This window comes from Diabrotica virgifera, chromosome 7, assembly GCF_917563875.1.
Source record: "Diabrotica virgifera virgifera chromosome 7, PGI_DIABVI_V3a".
NCBI classification, from domain to species: Eukaryota; Metazoa; Arthropoda; class Insecta; order Coleoptera; family Chrysomelidae; genus Diabrotica; species Diabrotica virgifera.
In genome coordinates this window covers 1,118,671-1,135,333 of record NC_065449.1, presented here as the reverse complement: position 1 = coordinate 1,135,333, position 16,663 = coordinate 1,118,671, and the positions used below count along the sequence as shown (strand labels likewise).

Sequence of the window (16,663 nt, the reverse complement as noted above, 5' to 3'; positions counted from 1 at the left end):
ATGGAGAGTATGGTAAGAGAAGGTTTTTCTTGGAAAAGTTTTTAACTCGCAACAGAATGCATTATGTAAGATGTAAACAAACACTAACAGGTATTTATATAAGGCCGTCCATTCACTGTTGCCAAATTGCAATGTACTGGGCGTCAGTTACGGGGTATGGCTGAATACCAACTAAAAGCTAAACCCACAGACTGAAAAATATCTGTTCTGTGCTTCCCCATCAATATAACTTGTCAACAAGTAGCTGTCACTGTCACTGGCGTCACTGCCAGTGTCAAGATCAAGATCGTTTACGTTTCTTTAGATAAATTAGGTTAGCAAAGTAGGAGGTATTTAATAATAATTAGATTAGCAAACATACACTAATTAAAATTATGAAGAATTGTATGTGACAAAAGAGATGTCTTTTTAAAAAAGTGCTATAATGAAGATAAATATCGATAGTAGTATAGACACCAAGAGAGAAAGATGTAAGGAAACACATAAAACTGTATGTTTTTTATCACTTTGTCGCTTGTTGGCACTTTTTTGTACGATAGTTGTAATAATTTTGGTTCTTCTGCTATGTAAAGCATATATAAGATTTGTTTTATTATGGCTTGAAAAGCAAAATGGTCTTCTTGTTTCTGCAACAATATGCTTCCTATTTATCATAGTAGCTCTACCGATAAGTATTGGATACATCGTCTTAGTTCTAGCATCGGGTTACTTATTTGGAGTGGTTAAAGGGCTTCTACTGGTTGTCTTCGGAGCAAACTTTGGATTACTGATATCCCATAACATATTGAGAGTAGTTGGACATCATCATAGTATTTACAAGTAAGTCAGTAGGTCATAGTTTTAATTGCTATTTTAATTTATATGTTTAAGGTACACTCAAAATGATATGGCCACAGCTATATTGAGAGTAATTTCGGGACCATTGTGCTTCAAGATAGTATTGTGTTCAAGACTGACTCCCATTCCATTTGGGTTACAAAATACTATATTTGCAGTAAGTATTATTCTTGTTTATAGCCTATGTAAATACAGTAGAACCTCATTAATCCGACTCTCGCTATTCTGACTCTCTGGGTAATCCACCCCCCTACCGTGGGCTGTTAACCCCTGGTAACTGAGAAATGTTTTCGATGAGAATTTTCGGAAATATCTGCAGCTTTCACATCAGAAGAAGATGAGGAGAAACCTGTAAAAAATCCAAAAATCACCCATGCCTCTACAAAGGAAGCCTTAGAGGTAATTTTAAGATACATCTAATTTCATGAAGATTGCAGATCTTGAGATATTTTGTTGCTTAACCCTTTGACTGCGGGAATCTCATTCCGCTCGAGGCACTTTAGGTGGGCAGTTCACGCCCATTCATTCAGAAACCATCTGATGACATTATATATTTTATATTTTGTTTACGTTATATTTTGTCTATACGCAAATAATCGCTAACCGCAGCGAAACGGTTAGCCCTGTTGCATATATGCGTTTCCTGCACATCTCGTGCACTACTGAAATTATGCAAATATGCGGTTCCCGCAGTCAAAGGGTTAAAGGATGGCGATATAAAGCAGCAAGAACACGAGAAACCAGGTTACAGCAAAAAACTAATAGTTTTTTAAAGATTAGTCTACTTTTTTATATACAATAAGTAGTTATGTTTTTGAATGTTAATTATTCTTTTTAATTTAGTAAAGAAGTTTTTTAGTTATCTCATCTCTGGCTGATCTGTGTTTTTGTTCCTACTCACTCCCTGGTTTCATCGAGGTCGGATTAGCGAGAAGTAGGCTCAGAAGCAGGTCCATTATCCAAGCCACAGATTTTTTTATTTATTTTTTACTGTGATCTACTAGTTTTGTTATATCTATAACTGATTCATTTAAATGACAGTACTTATTTCTTTCAAATAGTTCAACTAATTGGAAAACACACCTATACAGTAGAACTCCGATTATCCGTACTCCTCGGGACCAGACGTAGCATGGATAATTGAAAAGCACGGATAATCCGAACATTTGTTTCATATATTTATATATTTATTTATTTATTAATGGTATCCATTTACAGTTTTAACAACGCTACAGCTTAAAAATAAATGTTTAAAATATCAAACAGCTCTGAGTAATAAACTATAACAAATTTTAATACAGCTACCAAGGATAGACTAGAGTTGACATGTAAAAGAGATCACTTATTATAAAATACATTTTAATTGTTTTTTAAATAAACTAATTTTAGAGTCAAAAATATCCATTTGTCTTGGCAGGCTATTGGCACTCTGGACCAATCGTGTAGTTGGTTCATTTATACCATAATTAGTGTGGTGAAATGGCACTGAAAAGATTTCTGACTGTCTGTTGCTTATACAAGGAACTTTAAGATTAATAAGGGATAACAATTCAGGACAATCTACAATAGCATTAATAACTTTGTGTAGGAAACATAAATCTAACAATGTCCTCCTTGACACAAGTGTTGATAAATTTTAGGCTATCTCTTACCCACTGATAGTCATATTCCTTTCTCCTGTATCCACTCTTATAAGCTGCTATCCTCAAAAATTTATTTTGCACTCTTTCAATTTGTTCAATGTAACAGTTGTATCATGGGGACCATACAACTGATCCAAACTCTAGAATGGGCCTAACAAGACCACAATAAAGCAGTGGCGGCCCGTGAGGTAGTGCCATAGAGCCATGGCACTACCTTACTAACTGTGCAGAAGCATATTTTTAATTTTAAGATCTTTTAATGCCTGTTAATTTTTTTGTGTATTTCTTGTTATCTTCATAAATTATATAAAATCTGGCAACTGTGCGCGTAGTACAATCGCTGCCACTTACAGCGGAGATTATTCGGCTGGAGAATCTCGAGCCAAAATTGGTATTACCACGGCTGAAAAGAGAAAGATTTTACGAGCATCCTATATCAGTGATAGAGAAAGAGCTATATTGGACTATTTAGTATACCTTAAATGGGAATCTCGTGCCTGGCACAAGATTTTGAGTTTCTTTAAGTGCTGGCTTGTCGCTTTTGTTATGTCTATTTTCTGTTAAAGTTTTTGTATTTATAATATTAATATTATTATTAAACTTTTAGTGCATCATGATCGTGGGTGTAGTATAAATAATATTTTGATTATTAGTTTAATTTATTAATTGACAATGAATCAGATTAGTGTCTTAAAAAACTCTTTTGGTGGTTTTTCTTTACAAATTTTATAAGGTTTTGTGGGGCTTTCGAGATAGCTTAAAGAGGTCACGACAAAAAAAAAATTCACAAAATAAAGGCATATTTAAGGAACTGGTCAATTTTAGCGCCGAATTAGACAACGACTTAAAGGTTCATAATATTTAAAGTTCCAGATCTTTCAAAGGTCTACCGTCTCCTGACATGTGGTTGCTTCTAATTTATTTATGTCGGAGAAGTTTTCTGCTTACAAGCGTCGGTTCCCCGAATAATTTTTTAATGAAACATGGAGACAATTTTAATTTTTAAACAAAACTCAGTTTAAAACTGAATTAGAAGTACTGTATTAGTGAGACGAATTAAGTACTACCTCTGGGGCTATTTCGCTATGAGTTTTATTAAATGAGGAAGGTTTAAGAAGCACATTGGAAGAAACTATTGTAACTTTTAAGCATTTTAATTACCATTCCTATATCAATATCTGAAGCAGAACGCTGTTTTTCGATGTTAAAGCGAATTAAAACATTAGTTAAAAATACAATGAAAGAAGAACGACTTAGGTATCTGCAGAAAAGCATTTTGTAAATGGTATTGATAATTTTAATAATAAAGTCATTGAAAACGTTGCAACCAAAAAAACAAGAAGAATGTATCGTAAACTTTAAAAGTGGTATTAACACAACTTTGTGCATGTGTGTAAATAATGAAATAATATTATTTTTATAATTTTGTAAATAGAGACTAAATCGTAATATGTACAAGCTAAGTAATATTAGCAGTAAATAATGGTTGTAAGTTTAGAGTTTTTTTATTGTTAATGAATTTATGGAACTGTTTTGATAAATTTTGAACAATTTCTTGGCACCTCAGATAAATATACATAAGATACATAAGGTAAAAGTATCAGCGCCTATTTTTTTTTAATTTTTGTTTTATAACTTTTTTGACAATATCGTGAACTTGTCACTAAAAATTTTGGCGGCTGTCCGAATTCTGGCACTACCTTCTTAAAGTGGTACGAGCCGCCACTGCAATAAAGTCTTCTAAAAGTGAATAAAGACAGGTCTACAGATGTGCGTTGGATAAATCTCAGTACTTTCATTCCCTGTTTGTTACTTGATTGATATGGCTTGAGAAAGACAGTTTGGTATCTAACCAGATTCCCAAATCTGATACTTAATTTTTAGAGGTTAATGGCAAGTTATTTATATAATAAACAAATGTAATTGCAAAAATTGAAGAAAAAAATCTTCTGTGTAAAAGGTATATTTATTTGAATAAAAAACAGAACGTTTTCGATTTAAGGAGAGCATCATCAGTGTTCTAAGCAAGCTCTACATGCTAAGCCACCAAAAATACATGGGTAAAAACCCTTAAAATATCGACTAAAAGTCTTACATTTGCCAACAGTTGGCTTTTACCTTTCTCTTTGTAAAGACAGAGAAATCGACTCAACCACCCACATGCTCGTGGAATAGTCATATGATGCTTTGATGTATCCTTCTAAATTTCATCCATCGCCAGGATTTAATATACAACACGTCAATGTAAGACTTTTAGTCGATATTTTAAGGGTTTTTACCCTTGTATTTTTGGTGGCTTAGCATGTAGAGCTTGCTTAGAACACTGATGATGCTCTCTTTAGAGCGAAAACGTTCTGTTTTTTAATGTAGCCCTTTATTGGGGTTTTCAAATAAGTATACCTTTTACATAGAAGATTTTTTTCTTCAATTTTTGTAATTAATGGTATACAGCCAGCTACAGGAAACTTTTTCCTTATGGAAATGTAATTGGTTTTCTTTGCCTCGAGAATGTCATTTTGTTATATACATAATACATATTATGTATGTTTTTACATACACAGGTTTGTACCTACCATAAAAAGATAACAGAAATTTTTCATTATGACTCTCCCTCTTGGCGTATACAGTTTTGTCGAGTGATTTACGGTGACGCTATTTTGATTCAACCTCAAAAATGCAATTTGAGTAATAGAAAATCATAGTCCGGATAATCCGCACACAGATAATCGGGGTTCTACTGTACCTGTTGTAGACTGTGATATAATAATTGGTCTATATATCTCTTATTAAGTTTGCATTCCAAGAAAATATGATTCAAATCTCTAATTGAAACATTATGACAAAAGCAAACTGATGAATTCACTATTCCTAATTTATGCAGATGTGCCACATATTTTCTGTGCCGAGTTTTAAACCTCACAGTAATAGAAATATCACGCTTTGGCAGGTTATATTTAAATATAGTCCGTCCACTATAACTTTTCCCATGCGGTACAATTCAATTTCAATCAAATTAAGTCAAAACATAAATTGAAACGAACGTCGATGTGTATATACATTTTGTATACTGTATACTATATACTACACACATCGGCGTACGTTTCACTTTCTGTTTTGACTTAATTTGATTGAAAATGAATCGTACCGCATGGGAAAAGTTATAGCGGACGGACTATATATATTCAGGTGGTGAAGGAAGTTGTTGATATAAAGAAAAATATCAATTTTTTGACAGCTTGAAATACCGTTCACATATTTTATACATTCTAGCTTTAACGCCACTTATTACATCACTCAATAAAATCTGAGTTAGGATCTCACCATTTGTTATTCCATCTTTGTCCAACCAGTCCACTTTCTCATTACCTATGATACTGACATGCCCTTTTACCCTTAATATAAATTCCACTTTAGACAAATTATTTTTTATAGCATAAAATTGTAGATTTGTATGAACTGAAGTCTGTGGTTTCAATTGTATATATTGCAGAACTGGAATCTCTTATTATCACAGCTTTTGTTTCTTTGAATCCATTGTAGAACTTTTTCCATGGCTATACGTTCAGCTGAAATTGGTATTATGTACATTAATTTAAAAATGTTTCTGTTAAAAACCAATAGTTTTAAACTATATTTTTATTGACAGATTATTTTTTAGTTAAGTAATGTAAGTGCCAGAGTTTACCATATAGCATCTCTACTTGGACTATTCCCTGCTCAATTTGTCGCAGTGTATGTAGGATCAACCTTAAGATCCATGCAAGATGTGTTAGAAAATAGACGTATATCTTCTAGTACCTATGCGTTTGCAACCATTCAGGTAAGATGATAATTAGACACATAAGTATTTTGAATTGCAATGAAAAATCAGATGTTAAAAAAAATCGTAACGGAATATTTTTTATACTGTTACGCGATTGACTCTACTATTTTATTTATTTATATCTTTAGGCACTAAGTTTAATTTAAATAAAGGAAGACTTACTTATATTATTTTATTTACATCACTTATTTATTTTAATAATTACAAATAACACCAACTAACTTATCTAATTTATTTACAACTCAAATTTATGATTTAATTAACTAAACATAATAACTTCGATAACTAATATATACATTTCATTAAATCCGATTTCGAATACAATTATATCACGCGTCGCGGCTCGTTCATTGACTGACTGACTGCTGCTTAAAAATCATCCGCTTATATAGATACGGCTCTGCTTCGAGAACATTTGGAAGGCCTGAGGCGGGTCTACGCCTATCATCGGGGAAACTTCTGGATTAGCGGAGACATTACTCGTCGATGACGTGTCGCTGTTGTTTGTTGACTACTAGGGGCAGGACCGGCCTCAGTTAGAAATTCGTCACAATACACTTTTTAGCATTCAACGGTGTCTTTAAGCGTTATTTGCTTGCAATGTTATGTTTCAGATAAGATTTTTAATCTTTATGATGGTCAAAGGACAGTAGTACATATGGATTGTGTGCATTTGCCAATCTTTTTCAATTTATATTTGGAAGACACACTCACCGGCACAAAATTCTGCCACTAAAAATTTTTGATTAAGTTTGACAATTTATAACTTTATTATTTGTACACTGATTTTCAAGATTCTTGCATCAGTTTGTAAGTACATGTATTGATATCGTTTGTTATTATTCTGGTAACAAAAAAATTTTGCTTAGATGGCATTATACGGGGGTGAATGGAAGCGTTGTATTTTCTCCTAACTTTTAACAACACAAAACAAAATTAACAACAAACCAATTCAATAACGGGTATGTCCACCTCTCGCAGCAACGACTGCTCGCAATCTGTTTGGCATCGAATAAATAAGATGTGTTATCCTTGCACGGGGAATAGCCCGATATTCCTCTACCAGGGCTATAATTGTACTAAATTTTCCGGAGGTTTAAGATGACGGTGAATAGCTATTTTCAATTCATCCCATAAATGCTCGATAGGATTGAGATCTGGGCTGCTTGCGGGCCATTCTAATCTTATCAATCCAACCTCTATTTAAGATAAATTGTGTTTATGGGTCAATCAGTGTTATTATTTACAAAAAATTGTGCAGCTCTTACAAGAAAAGAGATATTCGGATAATTCCAAAAGCAAAATTTTGGTTGGTAAATTGGTAACAGTTAAAAATCTTGCAAATAAATATTTTATGACGATGAATAATTCTATTTACCAATATTTTTACCAATAGAAATATATTATTATATTATGTGGTAATAGTACCTAACTCAGTAAATAGCCAACTACTCGTAGACACGAAAATATTGGCGAGTTTATGTGACTCAGTTGCACTTTATTATACTCTGTTACCAGACTCATTTTTGGTTACAATGGGTATATACCCACGCTGGCGCTCGGGACCGGCTAGTGACTGAAAATTTTGAAGAAGCGACGGCATACGCGCGCTGTGTATCAGTAGCGCTGTTACCAGATTTACAATTGGTGACAGTACCTATAAAAAGTGTGCGTGCAGTTAACCATGGATGAGTGTCGCTTCTTAACCGATCAACTACTTGAAAAGTAATTCTCCTTGTATAATTTTGAAGAAAAAAATGAGATTAAAAATAAAAGACCTATTTTAAACAATTTAAAAAAGGAATCAACAAAAGTACTTCGATATTTTAAATTTAGTTGGTACAGTGAAAATCCTTGGTTATATTATGGTTGCAAGAAAAATATACTGTATTGTTGGCCATGTCTTCTGGTTTCTACAAAAAAATGGGTGGACCAGGTTCACGATTTAAATACTGTTCGATTTTTAAAAAGAAGACATGAAATTTCTCCGTTACCTACATGTAAGATGTATACCCAATTTGATTCAGTTTGGCAAAACAAAAATCAAAACCAAGCTTTTGCTAAACATAATGAGTTTGTTAAAAAAATAGATAGGTATATCCTTAGCACACTTATAATAGATACTGTATGTTTTTGGGCCAAACAAGAACTAGCGTTTCGTGGTCATTTTGAGTGCGACAACTCTGACAATCGAGGCAATTACAGGGAATTGTTAACATTAATTGTCAAAAAAGATCAAAAATTTTGTCAACATCTAGAAACATCTGTTTTTTCGAGAGTTTCAAGTGATATACAAAATGATATTATTGAAGCTACACTCACCGGCACAAAATTCCGCCACCCAAAATTTTTGAATAAGTTTGACAATTTATAACTTTATTATTTGTACACTGATTTTCAAGATTCTTGCACCAGTTTGTAGGTACATGTATTCATATTGTTTGGTATTATTCCGGTAACAAAAAATTTTGCTTGCAAGTCATTGTACAGGGGTGAAAGGAAGCGTTGTATTTTCTCCTAATTTTAAAAAATTCTGTGGAAAAATGGAATAGCTGATTTTGTTTCATAGTCCTGTCATATTTTCCCGGAGGCATCACCAACATTTTGTTTTTTGAATTATCCGAATATCTTTTTTCTTGTAAGAGCTGTACCATTTTTTGTAAATAAAAACACTGATTGACTCATAGAATTGAGGTTGGATTGATAAGATTAGAATGGCCCGCATGCAGCCCAGATCTCAATCATATTGAGCATTTATGGGATGAATAAAAAAAGCCATTTGCCGTCATCCTAGGCCTCCAGAAAATTTGGTACAGTTATAGCCCTGGTAGAGGAATATCGGGCTATTCCCCAGGCAAGGAAAATACATCTTTATTATATGCTAAACAGATTGCGAGCAGTCGTTGCTGAAAGAGGTGGACATAACCGCTATTGAATTGTTTTGTTTTGTTGTTAAATTTGTTTTGTTTTGTTCATTTTAGTGCGTTTGATATTTTTAATTAAATAAACCTTCAAAGCAGTGTTTTTAATTACAGCTCTTACAAGTAAAGAAATATTCAGATAATTAAAAAAACAAGACTTTAGTGATACCTCCAGGATAATACAAAAGGAGTATAAAACAAAATCAGCCCTCCAATTTTTCCTCAGAATTTTTTAAAGTTAGGAGAAAAAACAACGCTTACATTCACCCCCGTATAATGCCATCTAAGCAAAAAATTTTTGTTACCGGAATAATAGCAATTGACATCAATACATGTACCTACAAACTCGTGCAAGAATCTTGAAAATCGAAGTACAAATAATAAAGTTATAGATTGTCAAAATTAATCAAAAATTTTGAGTGGCGAAATTTTGTGCCGGTGAGTGTATAGTGTATATATACATGTAGCCATATCTTCATTTTTTTTTAAATAAGATTTTTTGCATCTGGTTTTGGTAACACTTCAGAAAAAGTCACGCGTCGCCACTGGACATGTACCTACAAACTGATGCAAGAATCTTGAAAATCGGAGTACAAATAATAAAGTTATAAATTGTCAAACTTAATCAAAAATTTTTGATGGCGGAATTCTGTGCCGGTGAGTGTAGTATGAATAAAGTATTATTAGTTTCATAATACATTATCAGGAATAGGGTATTAAAATTAACAGAAACGAAGTTAATACTCTTAGAATGCAGACAATACAGTACCGATAACTGAAAGTGGAAGAATAGATGAAGAAATCAATATCCCAAAAAATCCCAAAGCACATTTATGAAAATGAAACAAACAATTACAAAAATGTTGGAAAACAGAGCCCTGCAGTGGTACGGGCATTAACAAAGAATACCAGAGCACAGGTGGCCGAAAAGAATATTAGACTGGGACCCGCCAGGAAGAAGACGGAGAGGAAGACCTGCTACAAGATGGAAAACATACATAGGAAAAGCTATGGTAGATACAGACCTCAGAGAAGGTGACTGGGTGAATAGAGTGCTGTGGAAGAAGAAAACAGCAAATCATGTACTCTAAAAAAGAACAATGTGAAGAAAATAGAAGCTTTTGGGACTGGTTTTTTGATGCGCAGGAAACAAATCGTTTTATAACCGAACGTCAGATTCTAATAATTATTTCATTCATAGGAGATTCTGACCAATAGAAAGCTACAGAAACCTGAATTAAATCGATAATTTTTGATAATCTCCCGTCGTTAAGTATATTACGTCAGATGCCCTTCGTAGCTACGAAAAATACATTCAGTGACATTAATGACAATTAATGTTTTAAAAATTATAAAAGTGATAACTTTCAATCGTCAAATATTTATAACAACTGTGTGTTTAATGGTACTTACATAAATAAATTACAATAAAATTTTGGTTTTGAACAGTTTTATTCATGAAATAATCGCAACAAATTACACTCGACCTCTGAAATTAATATAGAATTTTTGCTCTCGTGACACTTTGACATAATTTCACTCGCCTTCGGCTCGTGAAATTAAAACTGTCAAAGTGTCACTCGGGAAAAATTCAATAATTTCAGAGCTCTTGTGCAATTACTACTGACAATTTGTCTAGTTTCAACGCTACTTATTTTTACATGCATAGCCATATAGTGCGGCAGATTCGTGCAAATATTATAAAAATTGTGCATTTAATGATGGAAGCATATAATTTGGACCACATATACTACACATATAAAGGTTCAAAATTAGACAGGAGGCCATCTCAGATTTTGCCTTTTACAAAAATGGCGGGGATTCAAAATGGCGACTATACATATATGACTAATAGCACGATAACTTTTGAACGAGACTTCAGATTTCAGCCTTTGGTATATAGGTTCTTTTTTTGATGTATAAGATCGCGGTCTTGAACCGGAAGAATCGGTTTACCAGAAGTTGTATTTTTCCTGGTTTTTATGTAAAAATATGTTGTTTTTTTTTCAATTAGTTCACCCTGTATGTATTAGAAATATGCTTTATTGTCATGAAAAATTGTACAATTTTATCGACAAAGCTTATAAAAAGTCAAGACAACAAAACAATAACAATCCAATTTACTAAAATTACATAAATCGTCAATATATTTACAATAATAACAATAATAATGAAGTTAAACAGAAGTAGTCAATTGCAAAATTTAAGTAAATTGCAAATACATAGTCTACCTAGTAATTAATAAGTTTAAAAGTTAAGCTGCTGCATATGACACCCAAATATAGACAAAAAAAAAATGATAATAAAAATACTACTTGTGCAAAGGGTACTGTAATTTCTTAGTTATTGATTAAGAAAATCTTCTACTGAATAATATGGTCTTTCAGATAGGTAGGCTTTTGTCAGTTTACGGAATTTGGGGAAAGATGCTGCAGATTTAAGTTGTAGAGGGAGATGATTGTAAAGTTTTTTTGCGGAATATAATATAGATTTCTTTACTAACTCAGAGGACGGGGTCGGCATATAGACGTCAAACGTAGAATTTCTCGTGAAGTAGTCATGATTAGGTCTTGGTGGAAAGACATGTAGATGTTTACGAATTAAGCAAACAGTTTCTAAAATATACAAAGATGGAAGGGTTAAAATTCTGTGATCTTTGAAGTAACTTCTGCAATGTGTTGTTCTTCTGAGGCCAAACAGATATCTAATTGCTCTTTTTTGTAATTTGAAAATAACATCGAATTGGGCAGCTGTACCAGAACCCCAAAAAGGAAGACCATAACGAAGATGTGACTCGAACAAAGAAAAATATGTTATTTTGGAAGATGCTAAATTGAGTTCATTCGAAACAGATCTTATAGCATAGCAAGCTGAGGATAGTTTCTTCCTTAACAAATCGATATGGTGGGACCATTTAAGGTTGCTGTCTAAAAAAATACCAAGAAATTTCACAGAATCAACGGTACTGATCTGGCTGTTATTAAGAGGTAAGGGTTGAAGGACTCCTTTATAAGACAATGCTACTGTTTTATCTACGTTAAACGAGAGTAAATTAGAGTCAGACCAGGTTTTTATTGTAAGTAGATCAGAAGTTATAGTAGCATGAAGAGTTGCAATATTTGAGTTGCTCCAAGTGATACTGGTATCATCAGCAAAAAGAAAGATTTTTCCATCGATTTTTAAACTAGTGATGTCATTAATAAAGATAAGGAAAAGTAGAGGACCCAATACTGAACCTTGAGGTACCCCACATACAATGTTTTTGAGACTAGAGTCTGTATCATTTGCTCTAACCAGTTGTTTCCTATCATCCAAGTAAGATTGGAACCAATCTAAAGAAATACCTCGAATTCCGTAGAAATTTAGTTTTCTTATCAAAATGTTATGATTTACACAATCAAAAGCTTTGGCGTAGTCACAAAAAACGGTGGCAGTGATTTTGTGATAAAATGTTTTCAACTAGAAAGGACATAAGTCGGGCTTTTATGAGTCTCTCAATAATTTTGGAGAGTACCGGTAGTAGTGCAATAGGTCTATAATTGCAGGTATTAGATATTTCACCACCCTTATGAAGAGGAATAATGATGGCTGTCTTCAGGCACTCTGGAAATTTACCTTTCTCAAAGGAATCATTAATTAGTGAGATGAGGACTTCTAACACATTTTCTGGGAGATTAGAAAAAATTTTTATCGATAGACCATCAGTACTACAGGAGGATTTGCTTTTGATACTATTGATTGTTTGGATCAGTTCAGATTTATCGACTGGTTTTATAAAGAATGAATTCGAGACCTTTCTTGAATTAGGGAGATAAGCAATGGGATCTTGTTGTGGCAAAATAGTTGATGTAATATTTTTACTCACATTAACAAAGTATTCATTTAGATTTTCAGGGTCTGGAAGGGAAATTGTTTTAGCAGTGTGGGTTTTATTTCGAAGATCGTTTATTATGGACCAAGTTTCTTTTGCAACACTTTTTGAGCTTCCCAAACGGTTATGGTAGTAGTCTTTTTTAGCTGATTTTATAAGTTTAAGATAGGTTGCTCTGTACTTGGTGATATATTCAGTGATAGAAACGTTGGTAGTAAATTTCCTGATATAGAGAAGAGAACGCATATTCTTGGAAGATATTCGGATACCTTTAGTAGTCCAGGGTTTGCGATGTTTTGGCTTAATTGCAATTAAAGGAAATGCTTTATTGAAGATACGGACAAGCTTATCCAAAAAAGTACTGAAATTATTATCCACGTCCATAGCAGAAAAGCGCCACTCAGAGGTTAAGCATAAATTTTGGAAATTACGAAAGTTCCGGGTGGAAAAAATCCTGCCTAAACGTCGGGTTTTCGAGGAGGGTTTGCTCAAGATATTAAACTTCGTATAAACTGCTTCATGATCAGATAGTCCAGCATTAATAATTGTAGAGTGGACATCAAGGGGTGAAAAATCTGAGACAGTATAATCAATTATGGTAGATGAAGTTTTTGTAATCCTTGTAGGAGAATCAACGTGCATTGTTAGACCATACGATTCAAATATGTTGACCAAGGATATTTGTGTAGCACTAGCAGCAGCATAATCAATGTTAAAGTCCCCGCATAAAATTTTTCTACTTTTATGGGGCAGGTCATCTAACAAATTTAGCAGGTTCTGAAAAAATAGTTCCACGGAAGAGTTAGGTGATCTATAAATGCAAATAATATAAAGATTAAGATTCTTATTGTAAATTAACGAAAACTCAAAGAAGGCTTCACTTAGCAGAAAGTCATATTTTGTTACCGAAGAAAAATCATTGCTCGTAGATAGAATTAGGGTGCCTCCGTAAGCTGAGCTTGGACGATCATACCTAGCAATTGTGGTGTATTTTTCTACAAAAAAAGGCTCGTTGACTTCAAGCCAGTGCTCTGTAACCGCAACTACCGGGGGAAATCCTAATTCCTCTAGGAACAAAAATAATTCATCAGTTTTGTACCTTATAGAACGAATATTAATCAGAACCATGCTAAAGTTGTTATCACTAAAACAATTTGAGGATTCTAGTCCCTCAGAACACGTCGTGATGTTTAAAAATTTCGTTTTGGAGAGGCAGCGGAATAGTAATTTCGGTGACATTCCCTTGATTTCTGCAGGTGAATAATTCTTTCAGAAGTGAGAAAGGATCTGTAAGCATTAATTTTTCAAATAGTTAATACGGCCATTAAAAAGAGTGTAAAATTATTTTTTAGGAAATATTTTTAACTTTTTAGTTATGCTAATTACCATTCATTAAGTGCAAAACGTATCTTCACATGTACCTATATGCGGCAGATTCGTGCAAATATTATAAGAATTATTATGCATTTAATGGTAGAAGCATATAATTTGGACCACATATACTACACATATAGAGGTTCAAGTTTAGATACGAGGCCATCTCAGTTTTTGTTCCTTTTACAAAAATGGCGGGCATTCAAAATGGCGACTATACATACGTGACTAATAGCATGATAACTTTTGAACGAGATGTCAGATTTTAACCAAATTTGGTATATAGGTTATTTTTTTGATGAATAATATCGAGGTCTTGAACCGGAAGAATCGGTTTACCAGAATTTGTGTTTTTACTGTTTTTTTTTTATATAAAAATATGTTGTTTCTTATTCAATTCTTTCACCCTGTATATATTGATTTTTCAAAAAGGTGATGCCGGTATTGAAAAGAGCGTAAAAATATTTTTTAGGAAATTATTTTGAACTCTGTAGTTATAGTAATTACCATTTAATACATGCATAACGTATCTTCATATGTAGGTACCTATGTGCGGCAAATTCGTGCAAATAATAATATAAGAAATTTTGTGCCTTTAATGGTAGAAGCATATAATTTGGACCACACATACTACACATACAAAGATTCAAATTTAGATATGAGGCCATCTCAGATTTAGTCTTTTACAAAAATGGCGGGTATTCAAAATGAATCTGTCGCCCATAGGTGTACATGTGAACATACGTTATGCATTTATTAAATGGCAATTAACACAACTGAAAAGTTCAAAGTCTATTTATACTCTTTTCAATGGAGTTATTACCTTTTTGAAAAATTTATATATACAGGGTGAAAGAATTAAAAAAGAAACAACATATTATTACATAAAAAAACGATAAAACCACAAATTCTGGTAAATCGATTCTTCCGGTTCAACACCTCGATATTATTCATCAAAAAAAGAACCTATATACCAAATTTGGTTGAAATCTGACGTTTCGTTCAAAAGTTATCGTGCTATTAGTCACATGTATAGTCGCCATTTTGAATGCCCGCCATTCTTGTAAAAGGAACAAAAACGGAGATGGCCTCGTATCTAAATTTGAACCTTTATATGTGTAGTATATGTGGTCCAAATTATATGCTTCTACCATTAAATGCACAATAATTCTTGTTATATATGCACGAATCTGCCGCATATAGGTACATTGTGAAGATACGTTTTGCATTTATTAAATGGTAATTAACATAACTAAAAAGTTAAAAATATTTTTACTCTCTTTTAAATGGCGGTATTAACTTTTTGCAAAATTAATACATACAGGGTGAAAGAATTGAAAAAAAAAATAGCATATTTTTACATGAAAACAAAAAAAAACACAACTTCTGGTAAATCGATTATTCCGGTTCAAGACCCCAATCTTATACATAAAAAAAAGAACCTATATACCAAATTTCGTTGAAATCTGAAGTCTCGTTCAAAAGTTATCGTTCTATTAGTCACAATGTATAGTCGCCATTTTGAATCTCCGCCATTTTTGTAAAAGGCAAAATCTGAGATGGCCTCATATATAAATTTGAACCGTTATTTGTGCAGTATATGTGGCCAAATTATATACTTCTATCATTAAATGCACAATTGTTTCACATATCGGCTGCACTAATAGTTTTTTTACAAATTCTGTTCTGTTTCTGATTATATGTTCGTTATTTTAGCTGATATTGGGAGCGTCTTTGATGGTGTATATTGGAACTAAAGCCAGAAAAGAACTACTCAAAGCCATTGCTGAAGCCGAAAGTAACTCTTCCACTACGTTGGGGTATTCATTGGTGTGATATTTATTTTGTTTTTGTTATGAGTTTTTAAACGAGACCAAATATTTTTGTGTTGACATATATAACTAGATCTGTTTTATTTACAATAAACGTATTTTTATACTTCGGTAATATATGTTTTTAATATATTTTTACCCAAGCACTGTCATTGATCCTAAATAAAATTAGTTCATTCTCTAGAAATTAGAGAAGTTGTACTAGAATTGAAGTAGCTCGAATTGAACACACATCATTTAGTGCCACCACAATCACCTATCATCTAGCGATGTCATAAAACTTATATCTACGGGGGTCCTACAGCCTCTGCCGCATTTTGGTCTCCACCTTTTTCGGTCGGTCCATTCTTCCTCATTTATGG

At 33.0% G+C, this 16,663-nt stretch overlaps 1 protein-coding gene across 2 annotated transcripts; it reads left to right on the top strand.

Moving 5' to 3' along the window:
• Window positions 1-255: 255 nt before the first annotated feature.
• On the top strand, window positions 256-16,416 carry LOC126888342 (transmembrane protein 64). 2 transcript variants are annotated; one of them, XM_050656507.1, is made up of 4 exons: window positions 256-819; window positions 871-994; window positions 6,139-6,300; window positions 16,186-16,416. In XM_050656507.1, the coding sequence occupies exons 1-4, from the start codon at window positions 425-427 to the stop codon at window positions 16,303-16,305; spliced, it is 801 nt and encodes a 266-aa protein (XP_050512464.1). In that variant the 5' UTR covers window positions 256-424; the 3' UTR covers window positions 16,306-16,416. The 2 variants fall into 2 exon arrangements, with proteins under 2 accessions (XP_050512464.1, XP_050512465.1); XM_050656508.1 differs by having other exon boundaries at window positions 259-470.
• Window positions 16,417-16,663: the final 247 nt, after the last annotated feature.